General features: G+C 40.3%; 1 protein-coding gene across 3 annotated transcripts in view; it reads left to right on the top strand.

The window, feature by feature from the left end:
• The window catches only part of DIS3L2 (DIS3 like 3'-5' exoribonuclease 2), a 313,259-nt gene that overhangs the window by 178,772 nt on the left and 108,848 nt on the right, over positions 1-25,639 (top strand). For all 3 annotated transcript variants that reach the window (XM_068281273.1, XM_068281272.1, XM_068281274.1), the window contains one exon: positions 19,916-19,995. In XM_068281273.1, the coding sequence (XP_068137374.1) occupies positions 19,916-19,995 (80 nt within the window). The remainder of the gene's footprint in view (positions 1-19,915; positions 19,996-25,639) is intronic.

Here is a 25,639-nt window from a genome sequence, read left to right as displayed (position 1 = left end):
TAAAAGGAATGGGCACCTCCCTGGATCTACTGATTTCCCATGGTGATCTGTTGCCAGGTCTGCTGCAGAATGAAATCTGACTGTTAGTTTTAAGGAATTTATAAACTATTTTTTAAAAATAAAATGGCAAACCTAGGACTAAAATGTATTCTTTGTCTGCAGCAATATGTGATTTCAGTTGGTGGTAAACTAGTAAATGCCAGCTTTCAAGTGCTTACTAAATAAGTTGAAACCACTGCTTGTGTGCGTACTGGTTTTTTTTTTTTTTTTTTTTTTCTGCGTATGGAATTTGCCTACCTAACCTTTATTTTGATTGAACACGTAAAAGTTGCTTTATGCAGCTTGAAGATGGTTTGTTGAGCTCAGCTACCTTCTTTCATGTGGCGATCTCCCATCCTTCCATTCTGCAAACAGTAAATTGTTATAGGAGACCTCATTGGGGCCATTGCTCGCACTAGGAATTGGCACCTTGACTTCTGCTTGCTCTACATTTTCCAATTGCTTGGCTTCCCTGTTTTTTCTCTTCTATTTTATATATATTTTTTTCCTTTCTCAATTTCTCTACCAGTGAACAATTTTATTATTATAAATGGGACATTGTATTCACTTTTCAAGGAGAAATGTGAAGCAGAAGGTAAAATTACACTCAGCGCTTTTTCAGCTGCCAAAATAGAAAACAATGAACTAAAAATAGCAAGCGTAGGAGAACACGGGGAGATGGCAAAGCCAGAGATCCACTTTTGAACTGTTTTAGCCCCATGAGAAGGGTTATACTTAAGATTTGGGCTGAATTATCGAAGTAGAGGAAATTGCGGAGCCTTGAGCTAATAAACCCAGAGATATTCACAGGCAAGCTGCTGGAACACCCTGCTGGGTATTACTTTTCTGAACTGTGTGGACAGGTGGTCTCTTCACACCAATTTCAGCTCTCAGCTACTGTGATGCAAAATAAAGCAGAGATTGGACCTACCAAGTTGTTTCTTGCAACTAAACTCTCAATTCTAACAATGTATTAGGTTTACTGCAGCAATTCTTCCCCCAGAGTATAGGTCACCATGCTGTTCAGTATAGCTCTTATAATATTTTTGGTAGCCTTGTAAGATGGCAGAAAAAAATTCTACCAAATAGGTGATATTTTGGCTTGCGTGACAGTTAGAGGAAGCTAATCAGTATGCTGCTTATATTTTGGATACTTTCATACAGCTGAGAATAAGGACAGAGTGGCTCCTATACATTGTTTATCTTTAGGAGATTTCCACTTTTCAATAGAAAACCTATGAGGTACATTTTAAATGTAGATGCTGTATTTGTCAAGTATTTCTTTGTATTGACTCTGGATGGAAGCCTGTGTACCAGGCCATCTCTTTGGCTTGGGTAGTGACAGATGATCGAAACTCCAGATTTATAATCTAATTTTAATAAAATGATACAGTGCTAAAATGACCCAAAGTCTCACCATAGACATGCTTCTCTTTTTTTGCTTTCTATATTGGATATGTCTGGTAGCATAGTTTTTGGGGTTTTTTTTCAACTGAGGTTGTAAACCACAGTCTTTAGTTTAGGGTGGCTTGAAGAGTTATATGGTTTTCTTGCCTTTCTCCACACAATAACTACCTTTGTATAGTTAACAAAACTACTCTGGGATGGTTTCTTTACCCTTGACTAAAACACTCACCCACACACTAATATATTTTAATAGCCAAGCTAAATACCGGAGGTACTCCTTCATGCTGGTGGATTCAAAAAAGGTAGTGACATTGCACTTCACTATTCTTTGTCCCGGTCCTAGCACCTGCAATGCTGTTCCAATCAGGGGCTCAATCTCAAACAGGAAAATAATGTAATTGTGTACCATCGTTAGATTGTAAGCCTTTGGCCAGGTTCCTCCTACTTTTGTGTCCTGCCTGATCATGCACCTCCATTACTGTGAACCCATGCTATGCATCTGAGTGAACCTAACTTACCTAATCTCCATGCTCCCATCCAGTGACTGACTAAGCATTACCTTGTACTCATACTGTGCTGCATGATCTGGTCTTTCTTGTATTCAGGTATTGTCATTTTGTTGTATGCCACCCCTAAATATTGTATGTATCCCTATTTATTGTCCAGCGCTGCGTAATATGTTGGCGCTTTATAAATACAATAAATAATAATAATCTCCATGATCAAGAGCAAGTAGAATAGCCTCAAAAGTCATTAGCTCATTTTAAGGTGTCCTGGATTTTAGTTATTTTACTAGAACACACGACTGAGTTGGAGCCTGATACAAGCATAGGAATCTGCATCTCAGTTCAGTTTATCAGTAGAGTTATGCAGTCTGTATTCATCCGATTTTCTACATCCCTGCGGGTGAATAATAAAAGCCAATGCAAAAGTGTTTTTTGTAAGATATTTTTGTTTTTGCACAAATTTTTTTTATCTTGAAATCTATACTTTGTGTTTGAGTACAGGCATACCAGGTATATTATTTTTTGCATTGGTAATCAGTTGCACAAATCAAGTAGTCTTGGTTTTTCCACACCTGTGCTAATTAATTGACAAGCAGCAACATGAACACACTCAATCTTGATAGGTTGTTACAAACCTGATGGAGAGGCTGAATAAATAAGTAATTTCATCAGAAACAAGAACAGTGAATCAGTCATTCTTACGTTATTGGGTTAATGTTGCATAGATTTCATAATTTTTTTTAATTATTATTATTGATTTATAAAGCACCAGCATATTCCGTGGCACTGTAAAAAGTAAGAAACGAACATGGGGTACATAATAATACAGACAATAGTGTACACCAATATATAAGATACATAATTAGTGACACAATGATACAGAATGCAAAATACAGAATTGGTAATGACCATGATAAATGTAACATGATAAATAAAATGTATAATAATTTTCAAGACACAAAAGCGGAAGAGAGCCCTGCCCTTGTGACCTTACAATCTAAAGGGCATTGGGCCGGATGGGGGGGGGGGGGGTGACGATGATGAGAGGAGGGATTAAAATTAAAAATGTAATTGTAAACTTCTTTTAGTGTTTAATGCTTCAGTTATAAAATTGGGCATTCCTTAGTTAGTCCATAAAATGGTCATTATACCCTCTGGGTGAGGAGGTTGGCAAATGATCACTCCTCATACTAAAATTTATTATAGTCTGGGTACCGTATATTTCAGTGGATCATGGCTCTGTTTGTTTTAGCAATTAAAGTAATTATCCATAGGAATAGGTTAATTTGATATTTATTAAAGCAGTCAGTACATACTGCTTTTAATTTTAACAGAGTAATGATCTGACCACCAAAGAAATGTTCCTGCAAACCTTTATATAAAAAATATAAACCATCATTTTTGCGACAGTACTACTAATGGCTAAATCTAATTTGGGAAAAAAAAAATTCCCACGTTCAAAACTGCCTATATGCAAAAAGCATTAATGCCTTACATGCTGTTAGACTGCTTAAATTTAGAAAAAAAACACTTAGCCCCCGCATTAGATTTATTAAATGTTTTCTTCTGTTTCCATGCTAATTTAGTGGCACCATATAAATCTCTATCACTGTGTGAATAATGAATTGTCACATGACCTTCCCACTCCCACGTAGTTACTGGAAAAATTACTTTCATTCTTAATACAGCTAAAAGTTGCAACTTCTGTTATCCTAGTGCTAAATGCAGAAAACATTTTCCCCCCAAAAAATTATGTTGCCTAAATATAAGCCAGTAGCAGTAGGGTATTGTACCGTGTTAGCCATCAGTAAAAGCAAGAAGTTTTAAATCAGGATGATACCATTTATTGGCTAACTACAAATGAATAAGAATAAACAAGCTTTCGGCCTTGCAGCCTTCGTCAGGTTTATATCCTGTTAGTTTGCAAGCTGGTGGTACAGACAGCTTATATACATGCAACATCAAAAGGAAAAACAGATATTTTTTTCAAGCATAAATACATCATTAAGATGCCTTAATACAAACAGACCATCTAAATGGGGGTAAGATAAGGATCCTTGTTTACTTTATTGCTCACAGACCTGGTATTAGGATTGACCCAGAGGTATCGTAAATTCTTAGTTCACAAGTTCAGCTAGGGTGGCTGAGACAGTTCATATATCATCAATCTCATACCAATATAGAAAGTTGTTGTCCTTATTCAGACCCTTCTGCACAGCTTTGAAACAATTTATAAATTTTGTTTCTGCTATTAATCGGTCATTTGACGTTTTGAAGCCGCCCTTCAGGGCAGTGACACGAAGATCATCCATGCTGTGTCCGTTGGACCGAAAGTGTGTAGCAACTGGGAGTCCAGATTTGGTATCATTAATAGTGTGCCTGTGTCCATTCATACGTTTGCGCAGAGTTTGTCCAGTTTCTCCCACGTACATAACATTGGGGCATTTAGCACACATGATCAGATATACCAGATTGGTGGACCCACAAGAAAATTTACCTTGTATTCTGTACTCCTGTTGTGAACTTGGTATCGTTACCCTGTCAGTGGAGTAAATGTGTCTGCAGGTCCCACATATTTTTTGTCGGCAGGGTGATGTTCCGTTTTGTTGAGGCCTATTCAAAGAGCTCCTGACAATCATCTGTTTTAGATTGTGTGGTTGCCGATATGACAAGAGTGGAGGTTTAGGGAATATCGTTCTCAGTCTGTGATCCTTGTGTAAAATGGGATGAAGTTCCTTAGCAATCCTCCTTAAGATTTCCAGGTGTGGGTTGTAGGTGACAACCAAAGGGACACGTTCCTCTTTCTGGTTTTGCTTATATTTCAGGAGTTCAGTCCTGGGGATGTTGCTGGCTTTCCTGATTTGGGCCTCAGCCATGGGAGGACTGTAACCTTGTTTAATGAAAGTGTTCTTAAGGTGATCCAGGTGCTTGTCTCTGTCCATCCTGTCAGAACAAATCCGGTTGTACCTTATAGCTTGGCTGTAAATTATAGAGTTCTTAATGTGCTTGGGATGAAAACTGTCATATCTTAGGTATGTGGGACGGTCTGTAGGTTTGCGATACACAGAGGTTTGTATGTTGTTACCCCTGATGTATATGGTGGTGTCCAGAAAGTTAATCTCTGTGTGAGAGTAGGTAAGTTTCAATTTGATTGTAGGATGGAAGGCATTGAAGTTCCTGTGGAACTGGAGAAGTTCATCCTCACTTGCGGACCAGATGATTAAAATATCATCAATGAAGCGGAAGTAGGCCATGGGTTTTATGCCACATGCATTGAGGCATTCCTCTTCGATTTTGGCCATGAATAGATTTGCATACTGTGGAGTGAATCGCGAACCCATTGCCACGCCCATCTGCTGTAAATAGAGGTCCTGTCCAAAAGTGAAATAATTATGAGTGAGAATGAATTTGATCAGTCCAGTAATAGGCTTTACAGGTATGCCCTGACCCTGAAGATATTTACGGCAGGCCGCAATACCATCATCATGGGGAATGTTCGTGTACAGGGACTCCACGTCCATCGTGGCCAGTATGGTTCCCTCAGGTACTGGGCCGATGGCTGACAGTTTGTTCAGGAGGTGGGTGGTATCCTGTAAGTAGCTGGGTCTTTTACAGACAAGAGGTTTCAAAATGTTTTCCAGCCACCCTGAGATGTTCTCTGTAAGAGTTCCGCTCCCTGAGATTATGGGCCTGCCAGGGTTTCCCTCTTTGTGGATCTTGGGAAGCATGTAAAAGCAGGCTGTTCTAGGCTCTTCAGGGATAAGGGTCCTTACATGTAGTCTGATGTTTGCAGGCAATCTGTTAACCATCCTATTAAGTGCCATCCTGTAGCCTTTTGTGGGGTCTCCCTGTAATTTGGCATAGTGAGCGGTGTTGGATAATTGTCTTTGTGCCTCCTGGATGTAGTCACTGGTGTTCATTATGACTATGGCACCACCTTTATCCGCTGGTTTAATAATAATGTCCTTATTCTCCTTAAGGGATCTGATGGCCTGTCGCTCCTGTGGTGTTACGTTCTGGGCCAGTGTCTTTCTTTTACTCAGGATCCTGTCAGAGATTCTGCGTCTGAATTTGTTTATGTATTTATCCAGGGCCGGGTTTTTTCCTTCTTTGGGGGTCCATCTTTTTTTCTTTTTTTTCTTTTTAGATCTGGTGCGTTTTGGTCCATTATCCATTGTATCACAGGCTTCCTTATCATGGTAGTGTTCCTTGAGTCGCAGCTTTCTGAAAAATTCCTCCATATCTCCACAGAGTGCAATCCTGTCTATGGGTCTCGCAGGGCAGAATGACAGGCCTTTGGAGAGTACTGACATTTCAGCTTCAGTAGCCTGATAAGAGGAAAGATTCATTACACCTGTGGGTTGCTCTTTTTCTGCTGCTTGTGCATCCAGGCGTCCACTCTTAATTCTAAGTCTCTGAAGTTTTTTCTTTTTGTTGTTAATTAGGAATCTCTGTACTTTCACATAGAAGGTCTGTAGTTGATCCCATGTATATCCAGTGTGGTCATCATTCAGAGACAGTTTCAGGCTCTGTATCTCATCATTTGTAATCCTCTTACGGTTATAGCAGACTCTTAAAAGGTTATTCCGTATTCTCTCCGAGCTCCTCCTGCAGATTTCTTCTGCAAACCTGCTATTGTATGTATGCAGGGTGGGATTCTGTATCCTTAGTCCTTGAGGTATAAGTTTTTCCTTTTTGCATGTAGTCAAGAAAAAGATGTCGCTGTCCAGTTGTGCAAGTTTCTTCAGGTCTTTCTTTAGTTCCAGGAAAGTGCGGTACATTGCGGTATCTTCAAGCATAGTAGTAGCAGCAGGGTATTGTACCGTGTTAGCCATCAGTAAAAGCAAGAAGTTTTAAATCAGGATGATACCATTTATTGGCTAACTACAAATGAATAAGAATAAACAAGCTTTCGGCCTTGCAGCCTTCGTCAGGTTTATATCCTGTTAGTTTGCAAGCTGGTGGTACAGACAGCTTATATACATGCAACATCAAAAGGAAAAACAGATATTTTTTTCAAGCATAAATACATCATTAAGATGCCTTAATACAAACAGACCATCTAAATGGGGTAAGATAAGGATCCTTGTTTACTTTATTGCTCACAGACCTGGTATTAGGATTGACCCAGAGGTATCGTAAATTCTTAGTTCACAAGTTCAGCTAGGGTGGCTGAGACAGTTCATATATCATCAATCTCATACCAATATAGAAAGTTGTTGTCCTTATTCAGACCCTTCTGCACAGCTTTGAAACAATTTATAAATTTTGTTTCTGCTATTAATCGGTCATTTGACGTTTTGAAGCCGCCCTTCAGGGCAGTGACACGAAGATCATCCATGCTGTGTCCGTTGGACCGAAAGTGTGTAGCAACTGGGAGTCCAGATTTGGTATCATTAATAGTGTGCCTGTGTCCATTCATACGTTTGCGCAGAGTTTGTCCAGTTTCTCCCACGTACATAACATTGGGGCATTTAGCACACATGATCAGATATACCAGATTGGTGGACCCACAAGAAAATTTACCTTGTATTCTGTACTCCTGTTGTGAACCTGGTATCGTTACCCTGTCAGTGGAGTAAATGTGTCTGCAGGTCCCACATATTTTTTGTCGGCAGGGTGATGTTCCGTTTTGTTGAGGCCTATTCAAAGAGCTCCTGACAATCATCTGTTTTAGATTGTGTGGTTGCCGATATGACAAGAGTGGAGGTTTAGGGAATATCGTTCTCAGTCTGTGATCCTTGTGTAAAATGGGATGAAGTTCCTTAGCAATCCTCCTTAAGATTTCCAGGTGTGGGTTGTAGGTGACAACCAAAGGGACACGTTCCTCTTTCTGGTTTTGCTTATATTTCAGGAGTTCAGTCCTGGGGATGTTGCTGGCTTTCCTGATTTGGGCCTCAGCCATGGGAGGACTGTAACCTTGTTTAATGAAAGTGTTCTTAAGGTGATCCAGGTGCTTGTCTCTGTCCATCCTGTCAGAACAAATCCGGTTGTACCTTATAGCTTGGCTGTAAATTATAGAGTTCTTAATGTGCTTGGGATGAAAACTGTCATATCTTAGGTATGTGGGACGGTCTGTAGGTTTGCGATACACAGAGGTTTGTATGTTGTTACCCCTGATGTATATGGTGGTGTCCAGAAAGTTAATCTCTGTGTGAGAGTAGGTACGTTTCAATTTGATTGTAGGATGGAAGGCATTGAAGTTCCTGTGGAACTGGAGAAGATCATCCTCACTTGCGGACCAGATGATTAAAATATCATCAATGAAGCGGAAGTAGGCCATGGGTTTTATGCCACATGCATTGAGGCATTCCTCTTCGATTTTGGCCATGAATAGATTTGCATACTGTGGAGCGAATCGCGAACCCATTGCCACGCCTATCTGCTGTAAATAGAGGTCCTGTCCAAAAGTGAAATAATTATGAGTGAGAATGAATTTGATCAGTCCAGTAATAGGCTTTACAGGTATGCCCTGACCCTGAAGATATTTACGGCAGGCCGCAATACCATCATCATGGGGAATGTTCGTGTACAGGGACTCCACGTCCATCGTGGCCAGTATGGTTCCCTCAGGTACTGGGCCGATGGCTGACAGTTTGTTCAGGAGGTGGGTGGTATCCTGTAAGTAGCTGGGTCTTTTACAGACAAGAGGTTTCAAAATGTTTTCCAGCCACCCTGAGATGTTCTCTGTAAGAGTTCCGCTCCCTGAGATTATGGGCCTGCCAGGGTTTCCCTCTTTGTGGATCTTGGGAAGCATGTAAAAGCAGGCTGTTCTAGGCTCTTCAGGGATAAGGGTCCTTACATGTAGTCTGATGTTTGCAGGCAATCTGTTAACCATAAGCCAGCAACATTTGAATGGCATTAATGTTCAACATTTCCTGGCTCTACTAAATGTCTAGTTAATGTTGTTACTGAAAAGTAGTAACTACTGCAAGAAGCAATGTGTAAAAAATATATTTGAAAGTTTTTTTTTAATACATTCAAAAATGAAATAACAATTGTAGGATATGAAGATATTTGGACACCCCTCATTTGTCAGTGCTAATTATTTTCTAAAGGGCTTCAATTTGCCTTAAATTTGTGGGACTCTACAGGACTCGATCCTGTGGGGGGTTGCAGTTTTCTACAGAGGTGTTGCTAGGCAATCTCCGCAGGCGGAGTAAGGTTCTTAGCTGTCAACTGCCGCTTATTGATAAGGCATGCTGGATCATTAAACAACTTTATACGACTTATACACACACTAGATTTTCAGCTGAGACTGTCCCAACTGGTCACCTTTAGAATGCATATGAGGCTTAACTAGTCTACTAGGATTTGCCACCTGTTGACTATTTTGACTATTTAAAGCTTAATTTATTCTCACAATGCAAATTGTGGATAATAATTCAACCGTAGGCTTGTCTAAGCTACTGAGTGAGGATCTCAAAGGGAAGCTAACTGTCAAGACTGTCAAGATTGCAGAATGCTTTTATTTTCCAATTTCAATAATGTCATCAAATGTGGGTAATATGGGTAATTGTGGAAGTAAAGTACCCGTATATACTCGCATATAAGCCGACCCACGTGTAAGCCGAGGTACCCACTTTTCCCTCATAAACCAGGAAAAAGTGATTGACTCGCATATAAGCCCCCTACCTAGTATAGCCCCCTCCACAGTAGCTTGATGTGCCCCCAGTGCAAGTCAGACCCTCTCCCCATAGCCAGAGTCTCAAGAATGATAAAGCGGTGTCCCTGTTCAATGCACCGCTAACATGTTGCTGGCATGCTCCGCTCCACGAGCCAGGGGACACAGGTAGTCTTGAGCAGCGCACTCTGCACACCATGTTGCAGGGGATGGGGAGCACAGAAACAGCAGGGAGCCAGCTGGCAAGAGCAGGATCACTAGTGCACAATCCTTACCCTTCTCTGCCAGTAACAAAAACTGCTCCACTGCTCCGTTCTGCTCCACTGACTCGCATATAAGCCGAGGGGGTAACTCCGGTACATTTTTTTTGTGCTGAAAAATTAGGCTTATATGCGAGTATATACAGTATAAAAAGCTTGACAAAGGAGTTTAATGCTCTGAAATGTTGCTTTAAGTGCTGTATGTCCATTCTTTGAAATAAAGAGTGTAATTACAGCTGGTGCCGGTCCTACTTTCTTCTATGTGAAAAGTTTTTTTCAGTTTCTTCTTCTTTAAAATAGGGCAGTATGCTTGCATAGGCAAGATGTCAGTATGAGATCATTCCTCACAAATTGCACATAAATGGAAAATGTTAGGAATTATTTCGTGAGTATCTTTTCCAAGACAACCAGTGTAAGCCATGTCATATTGTGCTGGTGCCACCACAAGTGATGAAATGTAGTGAGTTCTCTGCTGTTCTTGATTTTTACTTCTCTCAAAGGTTACAAATCTAGAATTGCTCTTTTACCCAGCAGAGCTTTTTGTCATTATTTTTTAGCTTTCTGCAGCTCTCAGTTCAATTACTTAGCAGATGATAAAGATTTGGATGCTGCGGCGACAGTCAGAATAAATGTACACTGTTTTTCTCATCAGTTTCTTTAGGTCATTGTACTTTCCACCCAACCAGTCCTGACGTTTCCGAGCTGTTGGACTAGGTTTGCATGTAGCCTTGAAGTAGTTCCAGTCATTTTCCATGTCATCAAAATTCACATTAATAGCGCTAGGCTTTTTTTCCTCCAGTTGACTTGTGTTGCTCTGCATCTATAATGGCCTTTATGGTTTACTAAAATATTTACATAGTTGTTTTTTTTTTACTTTTTAAGATCAGCAGTGTTTGAAAGATTTTAAATTAATTCTATTACAGACAAAAATTTCTAGCATCCCTCTCATAAACACATTACACACTCAAAACAGCAATTGTAGAATATGAGACGATGTAACTAATCTTTTGTGTTCACTTTTAAAGTGCGTTTTGTTTTTGAAAATGACAAATGATTCCAGAGTAGAATGGTATACTCATATAGCCTATTTAAAATTTACTAGAGTCTGCTTGGTTAAACCTCCTCTACTGGATCCTTCCAGGCCCAACAACATGTCCAGATGGTTACGTTTTTCACTGGGTGCTGGTTACATCGTCTCCTCTTTTACACTTGCTGTGTTGAGTGTGTAATGTGTTTATGAGAGGGATGTTAGACATTTCTGGCTGTGATCGAAATGTTTGTTTAGAATTTTCATGACAACGAGGAGTGTCTCCCACATTTGTACGTTAATTTAGGTTTTTGAGAGTTTCAAAAGCACCAAAAAGTCTGTTCAGTGTTAACTCCCCTTGACAGCAAAACTGTAAGCAAGCCGTTGGAATAGATTGTACAGGCCTCCAAAATGGACCTTCTTTTGGAATGGTTTATTATTGTAGTGGAGTAATACATTAGTAAGGACACTGTCAGTTTCCTCACCTGGAGCAGAACCAGCCATTCAAATTCAACATGCATTTCTTAACTAAAAAATAAACACGTATAAAGAATTAAACAGAACAGTCACGCTTCTAGATATTTCCAGTTTGAAATGAACAAGCTGTTAACATTTTATTTCAATGTATCATCATCATGGCTTGTCCCATTGGCAGTGTGGCATTAAAGAAGCATTCTGGGCTTTAAAGTAGAGGACCATACATTTAATCACAAATATTTTGACTATATCAAGCTACACGTGGAGCTGTATTGAGATAAGAAAGATGAGGTGTGCCACCAAATGTATAGTTGTTTAATTGATATTGAGGTGTTATCATTTTAATTTTTTTGTGACTTGTGCTAATATTGTGTAACTGGAATATATTTAAGTTGACTATAAAATGTCTTTAATGTTCTTTACATAGCATGAATTGAGATACTGGTATTTCTCAGGAAAAACATTCCTACTGAAATTAATGCAAAAATCTGCTCCATACTGCTGTAAAACAAAAGAACTGACCTTTTGAAGTGTTCAGCAACAAGTTATTACCAGCAGAGATTCCTCAGCCAAACAGAAGTGTTTTGGATTCTGTTTAACTTTTCTGGAAGGTCTGGGCTGAATTCCACTTCTAGATAAAAGCATCGATTGTTTCTTTATATATATATATATATATATATATATATATATATATATATATATATATATATATATATATATATATATATATAATTTTTTTTTTGTGAATATATATATATATTATTGGAATTCCATGTGAAAGATCAACACAAAGTGGTGTACACGTGAGAAGTGGAACGAAAATCATACACGATTCCAAACATTTTTTGTTACAAATAACTGAAAAGTGGGGTGTGCATAATTATTCAGCCCCCTTTGGTCTGAGTGCAGTTGGTTGCCCATAGGCATTGCCTGATGAGTGCTAATGACTAAATAGAGTGCACCTGTGTGTAATCTAATGTCAGTACAAATACAGCTGCTCTGTGACGGCCCCAGAGGTTATCTAAGAGAATATTGGGAGCAACAACACCATGAAATCCAAAGAACACACCAGACAGGTCAGGGATGCAGCAGGCTTAGGGCCTGTTTCCACTACACGCAGATTGGATGCAGAAAAACTGACTCCAATGAATGCCTATGGGAAAATCTGCATCAGAAAAATCGCATTTTGTGGAAACAGGCCCACAGGCATTCATTGGAGTCAGTTTTTCTGCATCCATTCTGCATTCAGTCTGCGTGTAGTGGAAACAGGCCCTTAGGCTACAAAAAGGATTTCCAAAGTCTTGAATATCCCACGGAGCACTGTTCAAGCGATCATTCAGGAATGGAAGGAGTATGGCACAACTGTAAACCTATTGTGTGTGTGTGTGTGTGTGTGTGTGTGCGTGTGTGTGTGTGTGTGTGTGTGTGTGTGTGTGTGTGTATGTATATATATGTAGATAGATAGATAGATAGATAGATAGATAGATAGATAGATAGATAGATAGATAGATAGCTGTGTGTGTATATTATATGTATAGATAGATAGATAGATGTGTGTATGTGTGTATGTATGTATGTAAGATAGATAGATGTGTGTGTGTGTGTATATTATATGTGTAGATAGATAGATAGATAGATAGATAGATAGATAGATAGATAGATAGATAGATAGATAGATGTGTGTATGTATGTATGTATGTATGTATGTGTGTGTGTGTATATAGATAGGTAGGTAGGTAGGTAGGTAGGTGTGTGTGTGTGTGTGTGTGTGTGTATATATATTATATTATATTATATGTATGTATGTATATGTATATATATGTATATGTATATGTATATATATATATATATATATATATATATATATATATATATATATATATAATGTGTGTGTATATTATATGTATGTATATGTGTATGTACACACACACACACTCTCACTCACTCACTTGTGAGCTGTAAGAGAGAAGATATCAATATACATCAATATTCTTCTGTTACAGGGATGCAATGACAGGGTAAAGGTGCTCCTTTTTAGTCTTTTGTATCAATGAGGCAAACAGCTGAATAAAACCTGTTTTTGATATATGTAAAGTTAATTTACTTAGTAGTGTTTTACCTTATTAAAGGGAACCTAAACTGAGAAGGATATGGATTTTTCCTTTTAAAATTATACCAATTGCCTGACTCTTCTGCTGATCCTGTGTTTCTAATACTTTCAGCCACAGCCCCTGAACAAGCATGGAGTTCAGGTGCTCTGACTGGAGTCAGACTGAATTAGCTGCATGCTTGTTTCAGGTGTGTGATTCAGCCATTTCTGCAGCTAAAGAGATCAGCAGGGCTGACGCAACTGGTATTGTTTAAAAGTAACTGCTGTTTCTTTTACATATTTTTGTTACCACTTAATTCAATGGCATGTGTGTAAATTAAATTATTTTGGGCAGTGGGAAAATTAGATGCTGTTGTTTTGCAATGCTGTAGTTTTCTGAACACTGATAATCTTTGTCAGCCTACATGATTTCATGGATTTGGAATAAATCATACTTCTCATCACTGACAGAAATGAATTGTAATAGCATTAGTCAGGTGTTATTGCAGGTGTCTAAGTTGCAGTAACATTACTTGCGCAGACTTTTGCAAGCATCTTACTTGCCTTAAAGCAAACCTGAACTGAAAATTAAAGGTCAGAATAAACATACACACATCATACTTACCTTCCGCGTAGTCTACTCTTCAATTTCTTTCTCCTCTCCTGCATCCTCTCCCGGGGTAATGGCTATTACCCCATAACCGCATCGGGATCAGCACACTGTTAAACTGTAATATCGCCCACTTGAGCCATAGGAGAACATGGACATTACCTTGCTTATAAGTTGTCCTTTCAGTTATAACTGAGAACAACTCATATATAACTGTCAGTAACTGGATAGTGTACTGGTTAAGGCTACTTGCACACCAAGATGTTGCGTTAGGTGCTACGTCAAGGTCGCATAACGTGCACCTAACGCAACGCCTGGTGCTCTTCGATGTGGACGTCAGAGTGAGCTGCGTTGTGCAGCTCACTCTGGCGTCCGTGATGCGTACTCTTGGACGCATGTGGCATCTTGTGGTCCCACCGGCCAATCGCCGCACAGAGCGGCTGCACCAGGAAGTAAACACTGCACGTCACAACGTGCAGTGAATATTAATTAGCCATTTGCCTGGCCGCTCTCCGCTCCTCCCCAACATGACTGCGCATGTGCAAACAGTCTAATGCGGCTTAAGCCGCTGTAATGCCGTAGCATGCTGCACTTTCGGAAGAACGTGCAGCGTTACATGTAACGCAACGTGGGCAGTGTGAACAGCCCACTTGTGTTACATTGCTGTGCGTTGGGGGAGCGTTACAGGCTGCACTAACGTGCGTCTGTAACGCCCCTGTGTGTAAGCAGCCTTAGGGGAATCTGAAGTGAAAATAAACTTATGAGATAATGATTTGTATGTGTAATACTACTAAGAAATAAAACGTTATAAGCACAGACATAAAGTCTTGGATAGCACTGTCTTTTGAAGCATTTAACTCAACTGTCTCTCATTGTTTATTTGTTTATGGTTTTTCTGGTGAGAAAAGTTCAAAGGGTTAGTAGCCTGCTCTGTGAAATCATTTAAAATGCTGAGTGTATTGTGGAAACTGCAATTATTAGAAAATGATGCAATGTTATAAAAGAAACTATATACCTGAAAATAAAAATAAGACACTATTTTCTTTGCTCCTAATGTTCTACTAATTATCCGTACTACACAACCAATTAATTATATCATGAGGTATTTTCCGCTTCAGTGTCACTTTAAGGGCTCTGTCTCTGACACAGGAGGCCAATGTTCGATTCTCATCTCTTCTTTTTCAGTAAGCTAGCACTTATTCAGTAGGAAACCTTGGGCAAGACTCCCTAACACTGCTATGCCTATGGAGCGCGTCCTTTTGGCTGTAGCTCTGGCGCTTTGAGTCCACCAGGAGAAACGTGCAATATAAATGTTCGTTGCCTTTGTGAACTGATATATTTCAGCTCTGACAAAATATTGTTAGAAGAAAATGGTGAGCTTCCTAGAGGATCTGACAGATAGGTAAGAATGTAATATTCATTTGCAGGTACGTCATGAGTTTATTTTAAATGATTTTACTCGGTTCAGTTTCACTTTAAAGTATACCATCATTACCTGTCCACATAATGCCCACAGATTTACTCAGGTTCTCCAGGGCTTGAGGCCATTTGTAAATGGATGTGGTCCTGCAGACTGTATTGGATTTATTAAAACTTACCTTAGGTGGTATTCTTAGGCATGTCAAGCCAAATGCCATCAAGATTTTAAGCTTTTTATTTTTTTCTAGCACATTTATTCCGAAATCTAGCCATATTATAAGCCCTAACATGTGTACCAATGCTTCACCATGTTGCTAAAAGGGGTCTTATTTTTTATTGTGCATGCTTGATATTGGCAATTATCTAACTATCCCAATGATACTTATCTCTGTGACAGTGATAAGAATCTTGTGAAATTTGACAATAATATAGTATAAAAACCTGTCGGGGACTGAAACTGAAAAGTACAGTTTCAATAGAGCGAATGTTAAAAAATAAATGTAAACGAGCAGTATGTAATGTCAGCTAGTAAAGGACTAGTATACTAAAAGGATTGGTTTTAAAAGTGGCATTATATGTTTGCTTGCTGCAGTTATCTGCATAGTTACTGAACAAAATCTCTGCACTAAGTTGGGTGATACATTCATGCATACATTTAACATTGTTAAATATATGCAAACAATTTTGCATAAACATAATTTTGAATGCAAGTGGAGTATTGTGACATTTAAGAAGGTAGAGGGTATTTAGGGTGTATGTGGGTTGTTTTAACTAACAATATCCTATCTTGGTGAAAGTTGACACTTCTGACCAGGCCTCTAATCCTCCTGTATTCCTTTTCATGTGAGCCCTTAGCAAAGTCCTAATCCTTCATTTCACTTCAAAGCAGTTGATATTGGCAGCAAAGCTTTAAATGTAGCATTTGGAGTGCGTAGTGTTGGATCGCATTGCAGAAGATCTAATAAGTAGAGGTTTTGGTTAAGAGCAGGTCTTTAGATCAGCCAGCTGGTGCACAGTGCCAATCCATACTTCAGTCTCCTTAAGGGAGGTAAGTTTGACATACAATTTTTATCAATTGCATTGAATTATTCTTCTCTAAATCCTTCAGACATTGGTTAGTAAACTTTGCCGATCCCTATTAAAACTATGAATCATAGCTGGTATTTCAAAACTTGAATACAGTTAGCTAATCTGTCAAAAATTGCTTCTCAGTGATTTTTGGTATGGCTTGCTTAAAAGCTCTACTGAAGTATATTTAGTAGCAACAAAAAGTTACCAGAGTTCATTACTAAACTGGGCTGCCTTTTTCTGCTGACACATTTTACACGTGGATTCTACAATGATTGTGTACTCCTTCGGCCCGATATTTTCCCTAGCAAGCAGCAGTTTGCCCAAATGTGATATGCATGTTTTATGTTCTTCTGCAGTTATTCACATTCATCCCATAGGTGCTACGTGTGCCGTGGTGGTGTTCATCCAAATCAAGCTTTGTTGTGTTCATGTCTCATTATGATGGTGTAGTTGTAACTAGGATTCAATAAGTAAGGATTTATATTCAGTGGGTAGGAGAGGTGGCATGTATAATGGTGATCTACCTACTCACTTTTTTTTCTACTTGTTCAGTTCAATGTTTAGCTGGTTTTTAAGTGATCGAGTGTTTCTTGTGTTTGTTTGCCATAACCGTGATTGTGTTGTCTCGCACACACTAAAGGATCAAACCCATTGTCTCTAGGGTGAGTGCATCAGCTGGAAAAAGAGGGATGACACCCTCTATATAATGTTCAATCAAAAAGAGCTGGCACATCCAAGATGAATCTTTATTAGTTCCATATAAGCATACAGCCCATAGGCTAAATGTTTTATATGGAACTAGTAAAAATTCATCTTGGATGTGCCCGCTCTTTTTGATTGTTTATTTACCAAAAACATGTTCTGAATTGTGGATTTCACACTATTTGCATGTAGTTTGCAAGTTTTTCCTGTGATGCGTGGATTTTTTGTTGATCTGTTGTTATCCCACAACCGAAAATGCAGTTCCATCATTATTTCTACTGTAATGGCCCATTGAATGGGATTGAGCTGTTTGTTAAAAAAATAATAATAATAAAAAAAAAATTCACTGCTACTTTGGGGAAAGGTCCATTTTAAACTTTGTTTGCAGCCATTTATGAATTTCCAAAAGTCAAGAGTAAACTCAAATTGTTTTCTTTTAAGTGCTCTGATGGGAGTACAGTCACTCTAAGTTGCTGTGAGACTGCAAGACAGTCCAGAAATTCCCACCTTGCTGTAGGAATCATTAAACAAGTTTGTAAACTCCTTTCAACACTGCTGGCAATCAGCAACGAGCTGTGACAATGCATCCCTGCAGGACCATTCTCACTGTCAGTATACATCACAAACGTGCAGCATTTTGGGAGAGATCGAGATTCTCATTTGAACGAAATGGCAGCTGCAAAGCGGTTGTGCTTTTTAATAGCGAAGCACACTTGCTTTGCTATTGCAATTTGTGATCCGAGTGTGAATCAGCCCTTGTACAAGCACCTGTGTTTTATATGCACATAAAATTTTGATGTGGAATCGCAGCATCTATAGGTTGCTTCAGATTTGCATGCTAGGAGGCAAAAGTAGTGCCTGCTGCGTTTATAATGACATCGCATCCGAATTGGATTTGAATGCTAATTCATGTGAGCACGGGTGCAGAACCGTTGTGTAAACATAGCCTTATGGCCCTTTCACACTGGCGCTGTGAGGTCCGGCATTTTCCCATAGCCTACTGCTAGGGCAATGTAAGTCTGCGGGGTAGTTCACATTGCCCGCGGTTCGGCGGAAGTACCCTATGTAACGGGAGTGCATACCTTTGTTACCATGCGGCTCCTGTGGCAAAGTGTTGTAGATAATAATAATAATAATAATAATCCGAACATTTGTATAGCGCTTTTCTCCTTTCGGACTCAAAGCGCTCAAGAGCTGCAGCCACTGGGACGCGCTCAGGAGGCCACCATGCAGTGTTAGGGAGTCTTGCCTTGAACTCCTTACTGAATAGGTACTTGACCTAGCCAGGATTTGAACCCTGGTCTCCCATGTCAAAGGCAGAACCCTTAACCAGTACACTATCCAGCCACCACACAACACTATCCAGCCACCACCAGATTGTAACTCATGTAAGTCTATGGTGACAAGTGTTTTTTAAAATGAAAGTTTTACGTGTTGCGCATGTGTGGAGGCGTATTTTAGCAATACGTTTCCGCGCACGGGATCGCTTCGGCCACAGAAAGTGAGCGGTAATCCCTGAAAGCCTGTTTTTAGCAGTGCCATGCGGTCCCCTGACTGCACCACAACACTCCTGCCAGTCCGCAGTGTAAAATCGCCCTTATCATTGGAAGTGGAATTTCCATTTAATTGTCTTTGTCACCCTGGACATTATAGTGAGTGGGTTGTTGGCTCATTAGATCCTAAAACTCTATGAAAACTGCTGTAGACATGTGCTCTACTGTTTCTGACCCTTTGCTACTTTTTCTATAGTTTCTGGTTGCATAGGTCAGTTACAGCCTTATCTGGTTGTATGTACATAAGAAAACCAATTTTGCTTTTTTCTTCTTATTTTTCAATGGAGTTTTTCTTCTTATTTTTCAATGGAGTTCATAAGAGATAAGCAACCACTAGAGGGAGAAGTGGTTGATCATCCTCACATATTCATACTGTTCTTTATGAGTGTGTTTAAACTGATTTTTGTTCCCCTCTCCATCTTCAGGGCCCTTTCACACTGGTTGATGGAGTGCTACCACATTGATGGACTGCTACCGCACTCTAATGTAGCCTTATGGGGTTGTTTATATTACCTGCGTAATGGTGCGGTCCGCTGGAAGTCCTAGCTCTGACGCTGGTCCAGAACTACGTTACCTGCAAGCAATATGCGTCGGCCTGGAAGTCATGTTAGTTTAGGACGACGCAGGGATTTTGAAACTATTTCCGACGTCACAGCGCACATGCACGAAAGCGTATTTTTACAATACACTTCCGTGCACTTCTGCATACCCTGAAGCAGGAAGTGACTGCAAGCGCGTGTCACTTCCTGCTTGGCCAGATGGAGAATACCGTGTAGTAACGCGGTATTCACAGAAGACCTGTTTTGTGCGGCGCAGCTGCCGCACCGCCAGTTTGCAGTATGAAATTAAACAAAGGGTAGAATTAGTGTTAGCCCTGTGGCTGACCCTAAACTAGAAATTGTCGTTTTTGCAATGCTGATGCAGAACCTTTGCTTAGTAAATAATTTAACTGTGATTAATATAACTTTTGCATTTGCAAGCGGACTAATTGCACATGTGCTTTTAACTGTTTTAGTGTTCATGTCAGTCATCCTGCTAGAAGGAAAGAAATAAGTTTCCTATATATGCAGTATATTTTGATATTTAGAACTGTTTACATTTACATTTAACTTTCATTTTTCCCACCATCAGAAAAGAGTGCATCTTCACCATTGATCCTGCTACAGCTAGAGACCTGGACGATGCCTTATCTTGCAAGCCACTACCAGATGGTATGATTTTTCTTAAAAAATGAATGAGAATAATCTTGTTAATTGAACTTGCGGTTGCAGATCACGACCATAACCAATCATATATAGTTTGACAAATGGGTACCTGTGCAGAGCAATAAGGGTAAAGCCAAAATACTGCTATAAACATGGATTCTTTAGTTACCATTGTTGTTAAGATCCATGAACCCTTTCATTTACTGCTTCAGTGCCTGTTTCCACTAGACGTGTTGCAATGCGGAAACCGCTCTGCATCGCAACGCAAGTAAACTGCAACCAATTCAGGTCAATGGAGTAGTTTCCATTGAGGCGAATTGACCTACTCGATCCGGCGTGATGCGGGGGAAATTATGGATAGCATGTTGCAGTTTTCTGCAGAACGCATCAGAGTCCCCATAGCCACCGACGGGAAGCCGCATGGAAGTGTCTGCGGAGGGATGTGAGGCGATGTGGCGATCGCCTCGCATCCTAATCCCTAGTGGAAACAGGCGCTAAGGAATCATCATGCAAACACCCCTCCATCCCCCCCCCCCCCCGCACTACTTACCTGGGGCTTCCTCCAGCCCCTTGCAGCTTGCATCTACACTCACAGCCGCCCCCCCAGGTTCTCCGCTGGTGCAGCGGCCAAACTCCTCTAGTGTGCCTTTGCGAGTGCCGCTTTCATGAAGCCCACATTGTCCGCAGGTGCAGTGGTTCTGCGTCTGCACAGTACACCGTGGACAATGTGGGCTTGATTAATGACCTCGACCCCGGGTTGGCGGCTGCGAGCGGACAAGCGATGTGGGACATGTCGGCTGGAGGAAACCCCGGTTAAGTAGAGCGGAGGGGGGATGTTGCTGATGTTTCGCTCGCACTTGATCTGATTTTACTTGGTGCGTGCTAACTACTTAGCACCCTAGTTAGCACGCCCAAAGCCTTTAGGCGTGTTAACTAGGTTGGCACCAGTTAGTGAATCAGGCCCAGTGAGGGAGGGACCTAAAACCTCTTGTACACCTGCTAGAGTGTACTTGGCTGAGGCAACCAGTCAAGGGCCATCTCCGTCAAGAATATAGTGCATTTACAGCATCCCTAATGTGTTACCGAAAGATCTGGAGTGCCAAGTGCATTGTTCACCTTAACCCTCCTGCTGAAAACCACTCTTCTGAGTCATGCCATCATTACTATGCATCTTTTATACTGCACAATGGCTGCTGAAGTGAAAGTTACATAAGGTTAATTCCTCTGAGCTATTCCCCCAAGAGTTTAGTCATGTGATGTCCATTCTGCAACCATCTATTGCTTCTCCTGTACACAAGTTAGCTGTGTTACCACCAGGGATTCAGGGAAAAGGCTAATTAGATGGAGTTCCGTACTTAGGTCTATATCAAGCTCCAACAGCTGTAAGCAATTACGACAGCACAGATCCAGAAAAAGTCTTGCAATTCTGTACTATTGGAGATATAAAACAGGTCACCAGAGATAAATGAAGCTGAAATCAGTAGAGCCTCTATGGTTTACATTGATTACGATATCTTAAGTACTAATCCCTTTTTGAATTGAATGGGTTGTAGTGCTTGACGGAGTCATTTCTTTCCAGCCAGCCACTTGTATCTTTTAGGCACAGTGAAGATACATACTTTAACTTTATTCTTGACACTTACTTTAGCTGGTAAGTTCATACTGTATTGTAATGTGCAAATTGTTTGCACTAAATATTTGGCCTTCCGTTGAAAAATTTTAATTATTCTACCATATCCTTGGGCTTATATAGACAGTTTGTCCACCAGCCTGGCTTTTTCTTTTTTTTTTTTTGGGCAAACACTGATAGATGCCACTTCTGGGTTCCAAAGCTCAACAGTGCAAGATGGGCTGGCTAGTAGGGATGGTTAAAGATGTACATAATTCCAGGGTGATGCAGGATTTAGTAATTATTTGATGTAAACTGTTGTACGTACATTTATGCAGCTTGGAAGTTTTAATCCTTAGTATGCACCCATGGTTTGTACAGTATTTTGTAATGCTATGAAAATGCTGGAAAATGATGCCGCCATAAATCGATAATTATAATACTTTCCTAAGCCATGATTTATGAAAGACTTAAAGCCAACTAATTATTATTTTGTACATTTTGTTGAAGATTGGTGTTTAAAGTTTTTCTTTCAAGAACATGGTATTTTCACAGATCCTTATCACTATCTGCACAACCTCCAGGAGTTTAGTTTATGGCATCATGACATTGGAAATGATCATTAAACTGTCCATTTTGTCCCATTTACATAGTCAAGGTCATCCAGCATGAAGTTTCAGACCACATGCTGCCCCTGGTAAATGTTATTATTATTATTATTTTTTTTTTTTTTAATCTCCTGGGCTTTTAGGTTCTGGCTATCACTAAGTAAGTGAATAAACCTTTCCAGTGGTAGCACACACTTATCCCCCCCCCGTCCTCCATCTATCTCCATCTAATAGCTACATATGCTATTTTTGCAGGGAAGTTATAGGCTCTTATGATTGTCTTATTCGTATGTTGTGTAGAGTTAGAGTATTAGGTGGTTTGAACTGAAGCTAGCTTAGTAATGCTTAAAAGGCTGTCCCATTTCAATATTTTTTATTTTAGATTTTTCCTAGGCTCATTTATTTCCTACAGCTTTGAGATGTCTAACTCTAGACTCAGACAGCTGTACTGGAAGAATTTGGAGAAAAAATGTGGAATGTATGCCAGCTGCAGGGTTAGCTGAATAATATGCCAGGCTACCAGCACAAGGGGAAAAGCAGAGTCAGCACTCAAGTTTGAAAATCTTTTGCTTTTTATGTTTATGTGCCATCTGCTCCTGATACCTTGCATGTAGCCAGCTCAGTGGTGATGTCATTGCCTAATATGCTGCACCCCAGATGCCTCTCTACAGTACACAGGGATTCCAAAGCCATGACATCACATGACAGCTAAGTGTGTGACGTGCAGATTGGCTATTGGCCAGAAGGGATTTATGTCCCTGAAAAGTCTCTGTGTTCTTTTAATCCCTACTGACGCAACTTTGCTTCAGACAGACTAGGTGGAATATTTTGGGTGACATTTAACAAAGTTCTTTATGTGTAAACAAGCTGCACCTCTAGCTTCCAGTTTTATTTGAGGAAAGCACGTAATGTGTAACTGCAACTTTATCTATTGAGGTTTTGCAAAGTGATAGTCAAAAATAATATGGGATCCCAGATGTTCATATGGTAAAGATTTCTGAAATAAGTTGTATGCTCTTTTTTTTCCTGTGTACTATAATGTCTTGTTGTAATGATCGCTGCTGCAGCAGGTGTTGCTGGAAGTAGTAGTGCTGCAGCTCAGGCAGTTCTGATCTCTTTCCACGCAAGCTGCATAGCTTTGTCTGCCTTTCCCTGCTGTCAGCTTGTGACTGATTATTATTCACCTGTGTGGGAATCTGCATGTCTGCTCCCATTGGATGACCTCAGTATAAAGATCTGCTTCCTGCAGGACTCCTCGGGTTTTCATAGCTTCAGTTTAAGCCTGTCTTGCTGTCGCTTCAGCCCCCGATCGTGTTTCTTGTTCTAAAAGATACTTGCTGGTTTTGCATCATATATTGGTTCATTGCCCATATATATGCATACCAGCACGTTTATTATCTTCCTTGTATTCGTGTTACGTTGATACATCAGTGTCGCTGATGTATACGTACACGAACTGTTTATATCCTGTGTGCAGTTAGTCAGCTTTCCAGCACGTTTTGGTAGTTTGCGCGTATCGTGAGCACCCGTGCTGAGCTAGTATCCTGCTCCTGGTCCTGTTCGTGGATTGCGTTCTTCTCTGCGAGGAGATAACGAATCCTTCTGAATCCTGTCCTGTTACCGTTTGTGGATTACGTTCATCTCTGCGAAGAGATAACGAATCCTTCTGAATCCTGTCCTGTTACCGTTTGTGGATTGCGTTCATCTCTGCGAAGAGATAGCGAATCCTTCTGAGTCCTGTTCCCTGTATTGCTCCAGTCCTAGTCAGCGTTCCTGCTTATGTCATATATCGGTTCATTGCCGATATATACATATGTTAGTCAGACGTTACAAATAGTTTCATTGATAGCTGTAATTGTAATACGCTAGGAAAACATACTTATTGTATATTTGTCTGTGTTACATTCATCTATCTTGATCCTGCTATTTCCTGACTATCCTGTCCTGTCTTTGTGAGGCACGCCATCGCCGCAACGCATTGGCTGCCTCATTCCAGTCTGTTTTATTGTGGACGCTTGCTGTCACTAAGTAGTGGCTAGTTAAGCAAGCGTTCATTCTGTCTACCTGTCCTGATCTCCTCAGTTCTGGTTTATGCGCTCAGCGCTACCTTGCGCTGAGACGTTATCGCAAAAGTATTGTTTGTGGCTGTCGGATCTGCACCGGCTCTGTGCGCCACAATCTCCTATTGGAGTCAGTCCTCCCCTCCACTATACTAGGGATAGCCTGTTTCCTTGTGCTAGTGTGTGTACCTCCTCCACGTCAGCTCATGCGTTGCATGCTGACTGTGGAGAATACACCACCAAGCCTTACACTTGTATATCGGAGTCTAAAAAACTCTAAAGGTGGCCATACATCTAGCAATGATGGGCAGATTCGACCAAGAGACAAATCTCTCTCTAATCAAATCTGATTAGAGAGAGATCTGATGGCTACCCATACACCACAGGCCGATTCCCGATCCATTTCAGCATGAAATCTCTTAAGAATTAGTCGAGCCTACCGCTGATGCCCTAATGTATACATGTATATAATGTGTGCATTTATACATTACCTGTCCCGTGTCGCGGTGCCCGTCCTTCTTCAGAATTCTCCACACTTCCATAGTCATATACACGCTGCCAGCGTGGCGTGTGACGTCACATGCCGGCATGCAATGCGCCGGCAGTGTTTTGCGGGGCTAAGAGAAGAACAGGGATTTGGAAGACAGAATTGCACACATTACATACATTTATACATTGCGGGAACAGTGACGTGGGTTTCGTCGTTTTTGCCACTCGTCCCGATATAGCTCACCATTACTGCTGTGCACCCGACTGACCGTGGTGGTCCAACATCTTGCAGCATGTCCAGCTGATATATATGTGCCTTAATTTCGGCCCAAAATTGGTCGCATTGTCGGTTGGGTATGCACTTGGCGGCACCAATTTCTATCTGATTCCGATTATAATAATCGGATGGTCAATCGGCCGACAAGTGGCTTGATGTATGGCCACTGTACTAAATATCAATTTGTGTTTGGATGGAGTAGGAATAGATTAGCACCTTCCTTGGTTGGTTTTGCTGTCTGGATTCTTGTTAGAGATTCCCTTCACTTTTGTTGCAGGTGGTGACACAACAGACACAAATAAGTTTCTGCAGGTAATCTGGACAGTAAGAAAAACATAATTTTAAAAAAGGGTGGGAAAAAAAAAATGTGATCATCAGAAGTTTTTTTTATTGCTGGCTGTGTTACTGCTGGAAAGAGTCACACATTTCCTTCCTATCCTTTTTAATTACAGGAAATGAATAGAATAATGTGTTCTGTATTTTTTGCTTTAATGCCATCAATCAGGTGGACCCTTTTACTGCAAAATGGCGGACAAGACTTTTTTTGCATTCATAAGTTATTTAAATTCAGGTCCGAATAATCCGATATCTTCTGATGCTATAATTC

This window comes from Hyperolius riggenbachi, chromosome 4, assembly GCF_040937935.1.
Source record: "Hyperolius riggenbachi isolate aHypRig1 chromosome 4, aHypRig1.pri, whole genome shotgun sequence".
NCBI lineage: Eukaryota > Metazoa > Chordata > Amphibia > Anura > Hyperoliidae > Hyperolius > Hyperolius riggenbachi.
Note: the sequence above shows the minus strand (reverse complement) of the source record. Positions and strands in the feature narration are given on the sequence as shown.